This window comes from Lepeophtheirus salmonis, chromosome 5, assembly GCF_016086655.4.
Source record: "Lepeophtheirus salmonis chromosome 5, UVic_Lsal_1.4, whole genome shotgun sequence".
Taxonomy (NCBI): domain Eukaryota; kingdom Metazoa; phylum Arthropoda; class Copepoda; order Siphonostomatoida; family Caligidae; genus Lepeophtheirus; species Lepeophtheirus salmonis.
The window spans coordinates 31252229-31272003 of record NC_052135.2 but is presented as its reverse complement, the minus strand read 5'-3'; the positions used below and the strand labels follow the sequence as shown (position 1 = coordinate 31272003).

At 31.6% G+C, this 19775-nt stretch overlaps 1 protein-coding gene across 1 annotated transcript; it reads right to left on the bottom strand.

The window, feature by feature from the left end:
- Nucleotides 1-5736: 5736 nt before the first annotated feature.
- Nucleotides 5737-15051, bottom strand: Rh50 (Rhesus blood group-associated glycoprotein Rh50). The gene is made up of 7 exons (XM_040711975.2): nt 14460-15051; nt 11720-11903; nt 8177-8327; nt 6579-7028; nt 6375-6511; nt 6192-6307; nt 5737-6134 (listed from the first exon to the last, which is right to left on the bottom strand). The coding sequence occupies exons 1-7, from the start codon at nt 14617-14619 to the stop codon at nt 5890-5892; spliced, it is 1443 nt and encodes a 480-aa protein (XP_040567909.1). The 5' UTR covers nt 14620-15051; the 3' UTR covers nt 5737-5889.
- Nucleotides 15052-19775: the final 4724 nt, after the last annotated feature.

The window sequence follows — 19775 nt, the reverse complement described above, 5'->3', positions numbered from 1 at the left end:
AATTATCTTTTGATACAAAACACTAATCTGTTCGGCCATTTAGGTAGGATCAATCCCCCACCCCAAAAAAAGGCGCTAACGACGCCACTACCCATGAACATAAAATTCTTTTAACAAATATGTACCGATATTTTGCGTCCAGACTGAAATTCAAACTGAGGACAGAATTCAAATCATGGACAGAAATTTCATTTTCTAAAATTAAGTTGTACATAAAAAAATTTATTTTTATTTCCCCTGCCGTTAGGGAACATACTTTTTTTTTCACAGTTATCAACAGTTTATTACACTCTACCAGGGATGCCCAAGCCGTGACCACCTTCTTTTATAGTCTTTGGATATATAATATATTTGTTGTTGTTAATAGATTATACATCTATCTGACTTTAGATGAAAACCTAATCCACAACACAAAAAAAAAATTCTCCTTTTTTATATAATATTTCATCTACTTTTTCAAATTATTCTACGTGCTTCTTTATTTTTATAACCTTTAAATTTTTTTGATGCTTTCTATACTCAAATTAAAAGAACAAAAAAAAACAACATATATATCCAGTGTGTACTACAGTCAAGAGTAAGGACTAGGTAACTTTCTCTATGTGCTCTTTAAAACTGGCCCTACCCTGAAACCATAGACTGCGAAGTAGTATATACTTTATAACAATAAGTAGATAGGGGTGTCTACAGGATTATATTTGAAAAAAAAATCAAAAACCAATAGCGATTCTCAAAAATTTCAAACTTTATATTTTTGTACAAAAAAAATCAAAAATTAAATTATAAATATTATATTTTTTGTTATTAAAATTTCATCAATCCGTAGCTGTTTACAGAAACTTAAATTTTTTCGAAAAAAATTTGAGGAGTATAATTTTTCCAAGTTTGGATATTTGGGGGTGAGGCCCAACCCCTGGTAGATACATATTGCTCTATCAGGATATTAAAAAATAGGTAATTTTGCCTGATACATTATCCCAGTAAATAAAATTACACCTCTTGGAGATTTTGCCACACGACATATTCACAGCCCTTTTTTGTGTTTTATATTGTAAGTTCATACTTGACATTTAGTCTTTCCTATTGAAGTATTCCTTTCTTTGCATAGATGGATTTTCTTACACTTATTCCATCATAAAATAAGTTCATGACAATGAGTAACGTACCACTAGTCGTTTAGTCATTTCAAAATAGTTTCATGATTCCAGATCTGTGACTCATTTCTCCTGTTAAATACTTGTTGTTTCCGACTTTAGGCTTTATTCAACTATAGGTATCTACAATCTATAATGCTTTAATAATATGAACAATACTTAAAAACAATCATAATTAATATGAATATGTACAACTTTTATTTCATAACTAGCACATGGTCCCCCGATGTTTACGACTATTATTTTTATATAAGTATTATTATAAACTGGGACTATATAAAGGGGGACTTACAACTTCTTTTTGACTTACAAAACTTTTAGGCCCTAGTAGGCAGGACTTTGAATTCCATTACACAGGAGTTAGCAGAAGGAGAGAGGTGAGAGAAGTGAGGAGTTGGAACTATGTGGAAAGACATTTTATTCATGGTCATTTGGATGGATTTCTCCTACGTAGCAATCGAATATATGGATCCACATCGAGTTATACTTCCCGTTGATAGGAATATTCAATTCACACGCCTTCTGATCTCGACTCTTAAGGGGGAGATCTCTTGACTGAACAAGTTCTTCACTCGTTGGATCTCATCTCCTTTAATGAAAGGATCGTTACTTGTGCAAGTGCCTCTTAATGTCAAGGTCAATGATAGTGACTTCTCATATCCTTAATCATTGTCTCTACACATAAAAATTCCTCAATTTTCTACGTAATCATGGTAGTTATACAAATAAGAACTAAGACAGACAGAAAGGCCCAGTGAGGAATAGAGAGAGATGGGGAGTTCTCTTCCTACATCCACAGCTCCTTTTTTGAAATTCTTGAAGGTCAACTCTGCTTCGTCTCCTACTCCAAGAAAACCATTTCATTAATAAAAATCCTTCAGTGTTCTTGATGTATGTAACGGAGAAATAATTCATCTCAATCAGGTTTTATATCAATTCCATTTATAAGTTGGACTTAGTGATATACGGTCTTTACAGATAATTATATAACCTGGACACTTCAATCTCACGCCTGATTTCTTTATTACTACTGAGTCTCTTTTGGCATTGGAAAACGAGTGCAAGAGGATTCTAGACTCGTAAAGATAATGTGTATTTTACAAGTATTTTATTATTCTTATTTTACTTTTTTGATGGGGGGGAGTATTTACTTCAATTTATGAGCCAAGATGCCGAACATATTCATGATATATGCTAGTCAGCTGAGATTCTCTTGTGTAATTATGTAGAACTACGCGTGTATATGTGTAATAATAGGAGGACATGTGTTTTGAACTTTCTTAAACAATATTCCTCTATATTCCATGGACCATGGACACTTAAAATAAAACTGGTAATTTTAAGAATGATGTAAGAGAAAATGGTCACTTTCAGATTATGTATACTTTTGATAAGTACTATAAAATGTTATGATTTACGTAGAAATATATATATATATATTCTTAATGAGGTCATAGAAAAGTTCAGGACTCGCTTTTTGGACGAAACAAAAATATGTTTTAATGAATTTATTAATAGACATAACTGGCATTGCTCGGAGTTATTTGTTCAACTATAACTAGTGACTGATCGGTCCAGGACGGATTTTCCAATCCATCTCCCATACCCACTAATATTTTTTTTATTGGAAATATCTTTTTTATCATTCAATAGTCCTAAGGGCCGATTAATCGATTCTTTCATTTTAATCACTCCTAGCTAGAGATGTATCTCCTTAGGATTTATCTCAAAATCTTGGCCCCTGATCCACGGAATCAACTTAGTCCTCAAGATATAGGCTTAGTTAGTGGAGTTGAGCCTTTTTTGAACAAGATGATTGGCATCTCATGTTCGTTGGATGCAACAAATCTCCAGCTCATCACTGATGCTGGCAACTTGGTAGTATCAGAGTGTGGTCTTATTCTAGAAGGTAATACCGTCATTAATGGTATTTTTGATGTTGTAACGTGTGCTCCTTTAAAATCTGAACACTTTGAATTTTAAACATTAACAGGATATAATTTATTAATTAAAGATAGAATCTCAACAAAATTAATACTTTAAATAGATGTCTGTCTGAGCTCTCTTAATCAATAATGTATTCGCCCTTAGCGGCAATGAAAGTTTCCGTCATGGCGACCAGTGCTGGCTGAAAGTGCCATTGATGTCCTCGGTGTTTGAATGACCACCACTGACATGCACCCAAAAGGTGTAGTCTTGAGGGTTGACACCACGGCTGTGGGGGGTCGCAAAAGTGTTAAAAAAGAGTTCAAAAGAACTTAATATACTTATTCAAAAGAGTCTTGCAACGGAAGAGATGGGCTTCTTTCATGGCTGGTTTCAAAAGGGGCCTCTCCACCCTCACAAGGCTCTTTCCCCCACTTTTTCAATAGTGTGGTCTGAAGCCCCGAGATCCATTGCATAGACTTTGGGGGATTGGACTGGTCTGTTTTCTTTATCTCATCCAGGTCCACTTTGGCTCTTCTTCCTCTCCAACGCTTCATACTTGATGACGGCGTAGATAGTGGTCCTGGAGACACCGAACTGCTTGGAGGGTGCAAATGGAAATATGTTTTAGTATATCGAAATTTGAATTAATTTTAAAAACTCAACATTCATTATTTATTGAAGTAGTAAGTGTTCAAATGGGCCACCCTATAAATAGTCTGTCTATTTGCCCTAGTCAAGTTTAGGATCTCTCTTGGTAATTGTTCTAATTGTAGTAGAGCCGTAATCTGTATTTTTTATGAGGCCACTTTTCCGAATGATTTTGTTCAATTTTTTGGAGAGGGATGTCAATACACACAGTTTTTCCATTTTTTGGGTGTGTGTTTTATCTCTCTTTTATCAGTGTTCCTATTTCAACTACGCTCCCGGTAGAAGAAGATATTCAAAGATATCTTATCATGGCAAAATTTAACTTAACATTGCTATCATAAGTTTTCATCAAATTTGTCCCTTTTTCTTCTTTAAAATCGAGGTTGCGATCGGACAAAAAAAGCTCGTCGTGGTTAAAAGGTGAAAATGAGGACAATAATAATAATTTATCTTCCTTATTCCTTTAATTATCATGATGGGGTCACAGCATTTCTCATTTCCTTCGAAACATGAAAGGAATTTTAATTAATGTTTTTCTTACTACATGTAAAGAAAGTAAATTTATTACAATCAGCCTCAAAATGAAGTTTTTTTTCCTATCTGGAATATTTCATATAACATATTATCCTAAACTAGGAGTATTAAGAGTCCTAAAACAACCTAAATAACATAAAGGGTGGACATTTAAATTCCAGAAAATTTAAGCATAATTTATATAACAATTATTTTTCCGATTCATAAATATTTTGCTCTTAATTGTCCATTATAGTGAAGTACATTACTCAAGCCAACCACCTCCAGTTTCAACCACATCCTCCAATCTGGCCCTGAACCTGCTACCTGGACCTGATATTTACTTTTTTTAATAGATTTTTCCCCCTTAATGTTCATCTCCTTAGCAGTCAAAACAGTGCCTAGGTCGAACTCGATTATTTTCATTATTTAATCTACATTTTTACCAATTGGCCTTCCAGGGCGCGGTGTAACGTTGACATTAAAATTACTGAAATAGAATTCACAAAAACAAAATAACATGGGATTGGCTATTAGAGTACCAGTACCATAAACACTATAACATTTGCGGGCATCTGGCTTGAGCTTTCGCCTGCTAATAGAAATACTCTAAAATATTGCTGGTTTCATTCTTTGACGATCGCTCACACAAACTTGAGTCAAGCAATCACAAACTATATAACAAGTTTTTTTAGTAGGAAATCTTATCTTTCTAACACCAACTAGCGTAAGCCCATTGCATTTATACAGCGCGGGATACACATTACTGAAGCTATATGTTCGGAAAATAATGGATTTATTTTTACTACATATATGTATTGTTTTATTTGTAAAAACATATCGGCTCAATATAAGTATCTTAAATCAAATAAAAGTTAAAATTATTGGGTATTAATTCATGTCAGGAATTTCCATGCAAAGCAATTCACTCAAGTATATCTATGAAATATTTGCTGTATTTATAGGTATATGAAGTAAAAATTAAATTTAATTTGGTTTACACACTACATATATATTTTAAATATTAGCAACTAGTAGTAGTACCCGGAATTGCGCGGAGTTATTAATCCTCGACGAACAGACAAATTTTGCTACCCAACAAATCCTTGGTGTTACTTTCTGTTTTTTATAAGTATGCTCATGCATATGTAGTTTATCAATACAACGATTATCTCTTCTATATAATTTTTCTTCTATAACTTTTGGAAATAAATTGTAATATTCATTATCCTAAAATTTTCCTCGCCCTCAATACCTTTCTCTATTAAACGATTTGGTGCGATTGAATTTTAAATTTGAATATTCTTGAGGATATCTTTTGTTTTGGAAATCATTTAATAGCGTCATTTATGAGAATGTTTATCATGTTGACTCCAGATAATATAGGGATAGTTATCTAAAAGTGGTTTGAAGTGATTTATTGTGAATGTTTTGCGACGATAACATATGAGACAGTTACGAAATCAAGCAAAGGCTAATTGGTAATTATTAATTAATAGTTGAGAGTACTTTATTAGGTAAAAGTTGATAGAAAATATAGAAGATTTTTGATCAAAGCAAAATTGAATTTTAAAACACTAAATATATATTAGTGTAAATCTATTTAAGCGACTAGACATTGAGGTAATCCTTATTTTATTTCCCCTTATTTTAAAGGATAAGTTCCACGAGATTGTGAATTTGAGAGTGTTGTAGAATAATCTTCATCGTTCACCTCGAAGAAAAGGTCATCATTGAATAGATTATCATGATGTACAACCCTGACTTGGGCTGTAGGAATTGGGGCACCAGGGGTTTCATCAGAATTAAATGTTAACTTTGCTTGGGTCGAGTACTCATCCATCATATCATTGAGTCCTTGGTAATACCCAACGATTCTCATGATTAAGCCTGAAAGAGATAAAATAGTTTATTATGAACATTGAATGCTAAAAAAGAAGGACTCACCCGTGACAGCTCCCCCAACAATTGCAATGGCCAAGGTGATGACCACTGCAATTAATTGTTTTGTTCCTAAACCTGGACCTTCTTTCTCTTCCACTGAAGGGAATACTTGAGCTAATCTAGAATGAAGGAATACCATTACGATTTGATAGTAATCTATCTGGTATCAATGCAATGGTAGCCTACCCCTTTTCTGTATAGTTATCCACAGATGCAGTTGCAGCCACGATCATACTAATAATGGAACCGAATAGTGCTGGCATTCCATGAAGATTATGAACTCCACAAGTGTCATGAACCCGAAGTTTATCATTAAGGAATGGCTGTAAAAAAAGCCATTAACATTGTTTCAACTTTGGAATGAGGAAATAGAGTGAGTGCAATACTTACAGTCACATAATCAAATCCAAGGGTAGATATAACCCCTGCAACAGAGCCAACAATTAGTGCACCTAAAGGGGTCACAAACATGTCAGCTGCAGCTCCAATAGCCACACCCCCTGCAAGAGTTGCATTTTGAATATGTTCCATTACAAACTTCTTTTTTGAAGAAGTAAGAGCAGACACTGCAAATGTGGAGACGACACAGGCGCATAATGAGTAATATGTATTTAAGATGGCTCTATGCTGTGGGCCACCTATTAAGGCAGTTGATGCATTAAAACTTGGCCAAAATATCCATAGGAATATTGTACCAACCATAGAGAAGAGATCAGAGTTGTAGCGCGAAGCTTGATTTTCATGATTAGCCACACGCTTATCTTGAAGTGCAAAGGAACAGGCAACTCCAAAATAAGCTCCAAAGAGATGTACAAAAATTGTGTCTCCCGCATCAATAGCCTAAACATTCACATCGTTAAAAATAAACCATTCAATCACTTTTTAATATTTCCTGATATAAAATATTATAATCGTTTCGAAATTTAAAAATGAGGCTAATTTTTTTTTTATATACGAGAGTGGTCTGAAAAGTTTCTCAACTAACAAAGATACAAGACATTTTTTGTGAATTTTTATTTTTCAACATATTTTCCTTGTAACTCAATGAGTGATACAACCAAAAACAGACTTTTAAATATATTTATGATATGATTAAAAACATTTTTTTTTTTTTTTTTTTTTTTTGGGGGGCTTTAGAAACTTGTAGGAGGGCTCAAGCACCAAAAAAGGCCTTACCACGCCACTGCCTTTGACAATAAATAGTAATTAACATTAGCCAGAGTTTATGCAATATTGTACAATATAAAAATAACTCCATTGTTATGATTAAGACCACAAAAACCCATCTCTCGCTGTTGATCCCCATTTTAAAATTTATAAAGTATTTAGCATTGAAAATTGCACAAAGGGGAAATTTGACGGACGGAAAATTGACCAAAAGAAAATGGCCTAGAAGAAAAAAACATAGACGCCGGGCACATAAAATTTTATTCACAAAGGGCCTTGAAACAAAAAAACAATTGAGATTCAGGTATATAAAGAGCTAAGTTGATTTTATTCCAATCATTCTTTTTAAGAATCCAAAATATAATGGTAAAACTTGTCTCTTTAATGAATGAAAATACAGATGAGATTGTTTTTGTGAAAGGTTACAGATAAATATGAATTTGAATCATCCTCCTATATTTTTGATCAAAAGGTCAAAAATATAATGGAATTAGAGGTCTAATATTGTAAATTAAGCCTTTTAATGATAAAAGGAAAAGAAACAAATACATTTTCAAAAAACTAAATTGTCTCAGGGATTCTCAAATGTTTCAGAGGTTTAGTTATAAGTAATTTGTTTGGTTCAAAGTAACTAAAATGAGGTTTTCTTCTGAAAATTTTCTACCTTGGCCAATTATTTACTTTGCTTAATTTTCCTTGAGTCAATTTTCCTTTGGGTAAATTTTCTAGTACCATTTTGAATACATAAAATTGTATAATTGGTTTTAATTTCCATTTATAAAGAGGAATATATTATATTTATCATTTAACATATTTCTTACCCGAATCATATTTCTTCCAATGACTTCATTAACCACAAAGAGAACCATCTCGATTAGAACCATAACAATAAGCTGGAGAGGAGTTGTCTTTCCAATAACCACTCCAAAGGATATCAAAATTGTTGCAGCAGCAAACTCGCTGTTTAGCATCCTATGCAATAAAGAATAATTACGAATGTAGATTGTACATGCAAATTCTATTTTATATTTGTGTGTTGGATATCAATTATTATTTCCCGGGATCTGATAATTTAAAAATGTACTTCCTGTAAAATGAGAAACCCTTATAGAGTGTGTCAATGGTAGTCGTGAACGAATTTTCCCTAGCTCAACTTTATACAAATTCTCAAAAAGTACAAGATGTAAGACAATGATACTTTATATACAAAATTAATTGTGGAAGTGGCCGCCCATTGCCTCCATCATGGCCTCTATCCTAGGTGTGTAGGTCTAGCAGAACTTATTCACATATTCCTCCAACATGGCATCCCATTCTTTCCACACGGCATCTGTAGTGCATCCACATGGGAGTTTGTAAAGGACTTCTTCTCGATGAGGCTCCAGATCTTATAGTCAATATTATTGCTGTTTGGTGAGAGCAGAGAACATATTGACTTGAACCAGAAATTTTCAAACTTGTTTTCAGACCACTTTTGAGCTTTTCTCAAGGCTGTTATTGTCGTCCATTAGTTTTTTTATCTTGGTAACGAAAGGCTAGATAAGGGTATCTAGAGGGGTAGGCTGGAGGGCCTTAACCCCTCTCCCTATTTGTATAGGCATTTTTTTTTCTTTACCACTTAGAAAAATTATTATTTATTTATTTTTGTCACATTGATTTATTGGTTCAAACAACTATGAATAATTAATCAGTTAAAATATCAAGGTTTACGCAATGTGATAGCTGACACAATTTTAAAATTCACACACACAAAAAAAACAACAACGCATAAACAAAAACAATCATTAATCAGCGTCAACTAAGGAACTGCTTTATACTTTCAACATATATAACACTCTGGGAAGCTCACTTTACCATCACCATTGATACCAATACCCTTTAACCAATTTTCTGGAATGTTCCCCTAAGACATGAGAAAACATATTCACAATACTAATCATTTCCTCTGTCGTAATAAAACCATCCAAATCTTCATCTAGTCTTGAAAATTCATCTCTTATCTCTGAACTTAACTCCTCTGGGCTCTTGAGACAATCCCAAAGGGTTTTAATTCTTAACAGTTGATACCTACTGGCTATGAATGATCTTTTGAAGATATTCGAAAGTAGGACTCGAATATTAAAGAAATCAACTCGTTTCCTAATTTGAGAAATAATCCCAGGATTTCTTCTTTCGAAATCTCTCCATTCTAGTCTTCATCAAATAATTCAAACGCTTCTTTCAGTTCTGACATTATTCTGTTTCCACCTTACACAAAGAATCTGTAATCACTCCACTTAGAAATTATTGACTTGTGTAAAAAATTTCAAGTTAAAAAACCCAGGAATTTCTCCCTCGAATGTGTTTTATATTTAAAAAAGGCATTTAGTAGAATTCAGAGCAAAAAACATGAAAATTTTGCTAAGCCCCCTCCAAAAAAGAAAATAAACACTGCGGAAACTTCTATCTGGAGTAAGGGTACAATGCAAGAGATCTTGTTATGGATCCTTCCCACGTCAATAAATGCTCACACAAGAACTGTTTCGTTTTAATTTTTCTAAAAGTGAGTATTACAAAAAAACAATCAATTATTTGTTAAGTCAATGAAACATTTTCAATTTTCCATTCACTATTTGCTGGGTCACGCTATATACTTAATTTTACCAAGTACAAGAAATGGAAAAAAGTCCTTATATTGCAAGGTCAAGTCGAGTGTTATATCTTTTTCCACAAGTCCAGGGACGGTGCTAGAATTTTTCTATGGGTAATTTGAATTTTTTTTTTTTTTTCCACTGAAATTTTGACATTTTTTTCCTACTCAAATATGTGATTTTTTTAAATAAAAATAATAACGACATTCGACATCGAAAAATGTGAAAACTCCTAAACTGTGTTGATATTTAGTTTTAATAGTCCTCAATTCAAGTACAAATGACATGACCGGTTTTTATTAAAACTCTAATACACAATGGAGGAGGGGTTTGGGTCACTTGCCCAAATACGAACATGTCCAAGTAATTAAATATATTTTTGAATTGAGTTCAATTCAAGTTCACAAAAAATATAAAGTAATTTAAAGAGTACTTTAAAACCTGTGAAAAAATTATAATAACTTTCGAGTCCAACACCCCACCCCAACTCTGCTATACATTAAACTGAACTAAAATGACAAAGGATCGGAATTTGGTATTACTGGATATTTTTTATTCTATTTATATAAACAGGAAAATAACCTTTAATCGTTCGAAAAAAGGTCTTTCATGAACCCATTTTGATTTGAAAATCTGTAAAATCTGGAGAAAAAATTATTTTTCATGTTGTTCCTTCAAGTAACATACTAACATAAATCCATGGAAAAATGTATCTAAACGAGAAATCAATCTTCTATTTGTGTCAAAAAATTGTCAAACCGAAATTTGCGAATTTTTTTTGGGAAAAACGTAGTAAATAGTATTTATAAAATGAAACACAAACTTACCAATATTTTTTTCGTACATACAAAAACAAAAAAGTTAGGGAGAATAATGTCGATCAAAAGATTATTCTCAATAACTGCTTCATTTTTGCAAATATTGCAAAAATTATGTAATAAAATTTTCTAGAAATTGCAAATACAATATTTTGTGTTGTACTCTAAAATTTTATGTACGAAATGCATTGTTTTGTAAGATTTTTTTTTTAATTGAAAATTGTAAGTATATGTTTCAACAGTGATTCTCTAATTGGCCCCACTTAATGAGTATTTTAGTCCTAAAGATGTTGCAAGTAGACAAATACACCCTTTTTGTACCACGTATTACGCTCAGATATATTGATTTGTTTCTACATTTTTACTACTCAAATCTCGTTTTTGGACGCCAAGTCTCTAATATATTATTATTATAACTTCAGAGTATTATACTTTCAGAGTTCATTCATGCCAAATACGAAACAGTATTATAAAAATATTTATCATTTTTTTATTTTGTTTAAATATTGTTGAAAGATATCATTCTAATATACAATATTTAATTTCTAAAAATCAAGTATCTTGATTCAACTCAATAATTTTAATAAAACAATATAAAAAAATCATTGTTTTTGATATTTTACGGATTTTCAAATCAAAATACGCCTATTTAGGACCTTTTTTTTTAGACAATAGGGCATAAACAAACTAAAAATATGTATACTATCGGTAAGGTGGTGTTACAGTCTGTAGTTTCTTGTTTAAAAAACTTCCTACCTGTCAAACAATGGCCCCACGCCGTATATGAATTTACCTATAATAAAGCTATTTATACTTTGGCGTTGACAATTTTCAGGGATAAGCCTCCCCAAATTATGAAAGCTAGCAACGCTCCTGCTAATGTACATAATAAATTTAGCATTATTAATTATCTTACCCCGCCAGATCCAAATAAATTTTTCCATGATGTAGATGGAAGAATCCAATGACAAGAGTACCCCATTCCACGCATAAAACAGAAAGGAGAAAGGATAACGACACTGCACTAAGACCATACTTTTTGAGGAAGGACATGAGAAATCCAAATCCGATGAATATCATCACGGATACATCTTGAAACACTATTATCATAGACACATTATTAGAGACTCTCATAAAATAGCCGTTAAGAATAGAAATTTTTGTGATTTATTGTTTATTGTTCTTGTATTATAATACTATGGTATCTATTTCGAATTAAGTATGTCACTCATTTGCGATACAAATGGCATATTACATAGATCTACATATCTTCGATAAAGTAGTTATTTATTTAGCTATAGCTAGAAAATGGATTTTTGTAAGAGTACGAGGAGAAGGTAGGAGCGAGACATACGGTACTACCGAATGAAGATCCTTGTGAATATAAGCTGTCTGTTATATGATTTTGGCCTGAGAAGAGAAAATGAATTACTCCTATAAAGAATTCTACATTTAAAATAGCATTAGTTCAGGGAAAGTATTATATATATATTTAAATTTATATATATTTATTTTATTGGTGCATTTTTAAAACAATTTACACCAAATATAGATGAGAATGCTTATTTTGGAGGGAAAAGTTAAAACACCACAATTTATTATATAATGAACAAAAAAGTAGAAAGAGCTCATCCAACAACTGTTTTTCTTCTCTAATCCCAAAAATTTAGTTTTTTTCTTTACACACATCTCCTCTTAAATTATACTTTTCTTTTTTATTTGTAACGTATGGTTATATGATTTACAGATTTAGGGAGTACTATATACAGTGCACTCTGTATACACGTTTGATGCTACATGGAATACATCTGCGAGGTTTCAATAGTTTTATTTTACATATACAACTCTAAATATATACTATATAAAATATATATGAAATACTCGTTCATCGGGGAGCACTATATACAGTGTGTACAAGCCCAATGCTACATGGTAAGTCCCTGTGAAATTTCGTTTAAATGACATTGTCCAGCCAGACAAATAGATAAATTTTGCTATATTAATATATGTAGACTCTACAGCTTTGTTTTCTTACATTTAGAATTGACATGTTTCTTAGGGAAAAAAGAACGCAAATTGATATATATTTATTGTATTATGCATTTTTAAATCAATGGACACCATAGATCGACGATAACTCTTCTTTTAGAGGGTGATTTATTAAATAATAATAAACGAGTAATCTTTCTTTCTTCTCTAATCGCTAAATTTACTCTTTTTTTTATACCAAGATCACTTCTTTAACTATAATTATCTTCGTGTAGTTCGACATAGTTATACTTATTGTCAATTGTGTTTTGATTGATAGATGCGGGGATATCAGGGCAGCCAATGAAATTTTCAACAAAACCAAATTTAAAACCCCAAATTAAAAAAAAAAAAAATACAAGGCTGCAGGAACATAAATAAGATGATTTATTTTCTAATCTTTATTCCAGTAATTTATGTGGATATTTGCAAATGAGCGGCGGTAGATAAACGGTATAACCTCTATTGCCCATCATGATAGTTACTGTATATTTCAGTGCAAGTATAGGGAAATGAATAATAAATAGAATAATAGATGGTGCTGAAATGCTAGGATTATGGGTAAACTTGGCTTTGCGATAATCACATTTTTATCAAAATTAAATATCTTTCATATTTGAATACAAAACTGTATTAAGAACTTTAAAAAATCATGTTTAAATTTTCTATCAGTAATGTCATCATCATGCAGATTATGCCTTTCCTTTACGATCTACTTCATTAATAATTTCATGGTTGCTTTGATTATTGAAATCTATTTATGACAGTTTGACTCACTGCTGTATTAGATCTTTAACAAAGAAGCTCAATATTTTTTGGCTCTCTGATGATATCATCATATACAAAACATGTATCCTAAAAAGTTTTTTTACTCTATGCAACAACATGTATGTGTTCTTTATTATTTTACAATATACGAAAAAACCAAGATTATATACACTTTCTCAAGTAAAACCCAAGAAATCAAGATGAAATATAAAACCCAAGATCTTGGCCAAGCACTGACAGCTTTGGGTGATATAGTTGACAAATAATAATGTTTGTAACTTGAAATCTGACCTTAATTGAGTCAATTGATGAGGTTTTAATGGCAATAAAATATTGTTCCATATATTGATTGACTCTACAAATAACTACATGTTATATTTTCAAAAACGAGTTTGATTTACTCCCATCCAAAAATTGGTTCAAAGTGCTAAGAAAAAGCCCTCAAGTCATTACATATAAATCTTTTTTTTTAAACATGAACCATGGGTTTTCATTCCTATTAAAAAATGCGTAATCAACTACTCATTTAAAGGATTTTATTGAGTCAAGTATAACACATGGACAGAAAAGTCCCGGGCTTCACACATAAATGAGGCTATATTTTTAAAAATTGCCTCATTTTCACTTTTTATCAGCCTTCAAAAGACAGCTCTTGAAACTGCATACCAATCTGTTCCTTAGTTTGTGAATTATTGTGCTAAGTGTGACGCGAAATAGAATTAATTACAAAATTTTAAAATTATTAAGTATAAATAATTAAATATTTTACATGAGAATAATTCAAATGCTCAAATGGATTTTTAATTGTAGACTAAAGTAAGATTCTAACAATCATTTAAGCTAATAAAATGATAACTTACTTGGATAAACTTGAAGCCCCTCTCCTTGAGGGGATCCCACGATTGCATTCTCCGGATTATAAACAACGAAGATCCCAAAGAGTATGATAAAAACCACTTGAAGAACTATTATAACTGGAATATGGGCATAGGCCCCAAATAGAATATTTTTCACTTTCATGCTAGTATTGGAACAAACTTCAATACTAATAGCAATGTCCGTAGGTTTTTTCTTTTTGGTTTTCCTTTGATTATTTTAGAAGATCTACCTTAAGAAACGCGAGCTACAGCGTGAATGTGTATAACATCATAATGTAAATAGAGTCTTCTACGTGATGACCGGTTTGCTCATACAACCCGCATCTTTGCGTGTGCTGTTTTTTTTATGCCCACTTTTAGTAGTACCACCTATGTTTTAGTAATTAGTTTAAGTTATCAAAATATATTATGTGTTGATATATGGACCTAAGAAATTGTACTAAGAGTGAATTGCAGGGAAAAAGTAGAACACGTTGTATCATATATATTTGTTAATGCAGGCAGGGGCTGTGCATCAGGGATTAAACATGGCCCTCCCACTTTTTTGGAATGTACAATTATCATACAGCAGCTCAAAATATATATCTGTTTGAGGTACCTTTTGTAAGCCCATTGACAATCCTTCCACTTTCAAAAGCGTTGCGCAGTACCTCTAATGTTTAACCCTATTTCTCAATACTGTTATGAACCTTTGATTTTGAGTAGGGGTGTACCCATGCATCGGAATTGGAAGTATAAGAATCGCCATTTCGACCGGAACCTGTGCTTACTTATTAATATAGATTTGAGGAGTCATACATTTATGATTTCCAGTTGGCAAGGGGGAGAGGTTACCGATTTAAAGATTTTTTAGGATGAGGGGCTATGGGATATTTCGGAATCCACTACAATGATAACTGAAAAACAAGAAAACCTTTTTAATATGAACTATATCAGCTGTGGAATGAAGGATTTTTTTGTTTTATACTAGAAAATGTTTTATAAGGGTGTCCCTTATCAGTGCTCTTCAAGATAATCAATATATTTTATTTACAAATATATACAGGGGGATCTAAAAATTAAGGACGTCCACAAAAGGGTCATATCAAGTTTTGGACAATCACAGACCGTTGGAAGTCAAAAAAAAAAAAAAAAATCTGGACATCATAAATGTTCTGACCCTTTAAGGAAAAAAAAATTATAATTAAATTATATCAAATGATCAACCAAACAAAGGAACTGAGTATCATAGCTCAGTTTAAAGAGACTATTATGAGAGAGGCGTTATGTATATCAATCAAGAATGTTTTTTCTTATCTCTAATTCTGATTCGTCTAAAATTCTATTTATGTGATTTTTCATCTCTTGCGCAGTTCATTGTTGTCTCGTCTTTTGACTAAGATTCCTCTAATGGCATTTAATACAAGTCAACGTTTTGGACAGGGTTATGAATTTTTCTTTAGAATAAACCAGAAACACAAACTGTTAATTAAAACAATAGTTCATAGTATCTTAATCATATGTATGCTTAAAAAATTATAAAACTTATTTTTTAACAAATATACATCGCCCTAATCATCTAAGAAGGGTATTTATATAATCTATTTTTTTATTAAGGTTACGTGAATCCTAAAGACACATAATTTTTATTACTTTTTATTTTAACCATTGTGTCTCCTCTTTCCTTTTTAGTTTAGACTAACAACCTAGGTTTAAGACTAGAGGCTCTTACCTGAATAAAATCATCTTTTCTTCAATTTTTATTTTAAAATATAACAAGGGCAATAATAAAAGACCTGCATAACAAAATTCAGGTCCATCCATTGAAATGACAGTCTATTCAGTAGTGCAGTCAAGATATGTATAAGCCAAACAGGAATAAATTGACTCCTAAGCACGGAGAGGAACTAAGTTTTTAAATAATTATAATTTCAATTGATTTACAACTAATTCTAATCATAATTGATATATCTATGTCTTTTCTTGTCAAGCCCTAATTTATAAAAAAATTATACATTAAAAAAAGTATATCATTTTATTATTTATCTACGTAATTACTTTATACATAATATTGATAAGGAATTGGAATCGGTATCGTAATCGGGTATCCTGTACAAGTTTGCCCATACGTCATATTTTTCTCTTTCTATCTCGAAATTGGATCCAACGACAGCCGAACTTTTTAATTCAATTACACCAACCTTTCAATAAATAAGAAATACCTTCGGTACGTCAAGTGAAGGGACGCAAAGTGAAGGCAAGAATATATTGACAAAGGAAGAGATCTCGTTTTTTTCAAGTTATTCGGTTAATTTTTAGAATTTCAGAAATCCAAAGCCATTAAAAAATTGAAAAAATTAAATTTTTGGGAAAAAAATTTCAAAAACATTAAACTTTCGGATAAAAATATCAAAAATATATTGCTTTTAACAGAAAAATAAATATTTTGGGAAAAAATTTGAAAAATTTAATTAAATTTCAAATATTTAATTTTCTCGTAAAAATCAAAAATTCCTGTATTTTATTCAACCCACCATACGTAGACGTTTCTGCTAATGGTGTAATTTTGGATTATTTATTATTTTAATGGATATTGCAAATTGATATGATATTCTGTGGCTTATTCTTGCTTATGTTACTCGTAAAATACCGAAATCCTAGTCATTTTAACAGAAATGTTAGCATTAAATGAATAGTTGACTATATTTAAAATTAAAAATGAGACATCAGGGGCGTCCACAGGAGGTGGAAAGGAGGGGCTGTACCCCCCCCCCCTCCCAAAAAAAAAAAAATAGAATTTTGTTTTTAACTGGAAAATTTAATATTTTGATTTTTCAAAAAATTTATCCGAAAAAGTTTACTTTTAAAATTTTTTTTTTAAAGTTTCATTTTTTTTAAATTTCAAAACGCCCCCCTTAAAAAAATATAAATAATCCTGCAAACGCCTCTGGACGTAATATCTATGACTTGTTTACAACATTAATTCCAAATTTTGTTGCGTAATATGTAGGTCTATAAATGTTTATTATAATATTTTTGACAATATATTTCATATTCCAGTTCAATTCTCATCTTGTAATAATTAATGAGATGAAGGCTTAAGATAATTCAAAGTATATTCTCCGAAAATATTATGACAATATCAACATCAGATTTTACATTTTATCCTTCTATATTAAACCTTTTGTTCCAAGAAAAACTTTCACGTTCCAACACCACATCCTTCACATAGTAATATACCTACATAAATAATATATTTGTAAATAGACTATCTAGATTTCGAGTTAATATTTTTCTCCTCCTGCTCAAGAAAAGAAGATAATCAAAAAACTGGTTTTGAAAAGTAAGAGGTATCTCAGTCTATTTTTGGCGTAGCAGGTTATTTAATTCTGGAAAAGCTGTATTTTTGGGTATACAATGGCCATTTTTAGGTATCTTGTCCCAATGTCCCAAATATGATGTTATAGTTAGGGCTGAACATACGGGCAAGCACGAGGAGAGGGTGTGATCAAGACATATGGTTATTGATGCAAATCAATTTTTTTTTTAACTGCCTCGTTTTTTTGGAATTGGTAATCTGAAGAATAAATTTTCTTTCCATAGAAGTTCCCATTATTATTTAATTCCTCAATAGAGAACATCCTATCCTAAATCGGTGCAATTCAAAACCTATTGATCATTCGTGTGTGCTTATAAAAGACACATAGCATAACCCTGAGTATTTGTTGGTGAGTTATAATTGTAAGTCTTTGTTGAACTCATGGTAGAATTGGGATCGACATCGGAGTAATTCTTGCGAATGTCCTTGTTTATATCCTTTTTTCCTCCCTCCCTTTCACAGCTGATTGTAGTTTATTTAATGAAATGCCTTGAACATAGTTCTTTCTCTCCTCGAAAAAATTCTTCAAATTGTTAGGGTACCATGTTGATTTGCTTACTTAATCCCCACTAATTAACCACTAAGTTAATCCAACTCACTTTTACAATCACAAGCTTGTTTCATAATAGTTACGCATTCTGCATCAATAATAGAGTTAGTAGACTATGTGAGCACATCTTTGTTTGAATAAAAATACAATTATGACTACATACTATATTATATTTCTTTTTGCCCGGTTCCCTGTAAAATGATTGCGTCAAGGGACCAGCCATGTTTTATTTTGGGATATTAAAAGGGGTAATTGATACTAAGATACGCGGCAGTGGTCGATTTTAAACTGCTATGTGACCCAACACTTCAACTGCACCACCCATAGGTCGAGCTTTATTTTGAGATATTAAGAGCTCAAGGAAACGGAGGCAGGAATTTAAACCTACATTAGGCCTGAGCCCTTCACCTGTACAACTTGAGGGACAGGCTGATTTATTATCTGTAAGGTGGCTACATGGGAATTTTTTTATCATTCAATAGTTCAATTGTCCAAATATAATATAATTACAATGAAACTGTACAAGACAATATTATGTTCTAATGAATTACTCATAATCTTATTGCTGAAAATAATTTTGCTTCACATTTCATATTACCAACAGCATTTTTTTCTAACAATGATAATTTGCACAACAATTTTACCACGCAACGATATAACCCGAACGATTTTGTACTCAAACCTTCTTACAAAATCATTTCAACAGTGAATGGGGGAAAATTGAAATATAATAGGCATAATTATATTGTTATTCAATCAAAGATCTGCTCACATAGCCCACTAAATCCATTTAATAGTTTATTGGAGCACAAAACATGACTATTTTGTTACAAGCTAGTGATTGTAAAAGGGTTTCCAATTAAATAATACAGATTAAAATTTGTGCGTAGCTAGAAAAAATTTATGAATATATAAGCTAAATATTATACTAGGTTTTTTGCAATATATATATATGCTTGGTTTTTAGGATGTAGGAACTAAGTGGAATCGAATGCATCTCCAAAACTTATTGTATATGCTTATGATATATTAAAAGTTAACTTATAACAATTCGAGTGAAAATGAAAATTGACATGTTTTGTTTTGCCGGTCAAAATATTGACCTCATGACCTTATGGGTAAAAAATCTTTTTGTACAAATGTTCTACAAAAAAATACAACAAAAGAATAAATTTATTATTTATTAAATGGTTTTTATAGTAAATGATATCTTCAAAAAGATTCAAAATACAGCAATTTAAAAATAGGTTAAGTGGCGTCGAGATTGAAACTTTAGAAGCCTCTAAATCCTGAACAGGAGGACAAAAAGGCTGAAATTTTGGATTAAAAAATGTGCCAAATTTAAAAAAAATCAGAGATCCTGCTGTTTTTGAGTGATTGACTTGGCTTG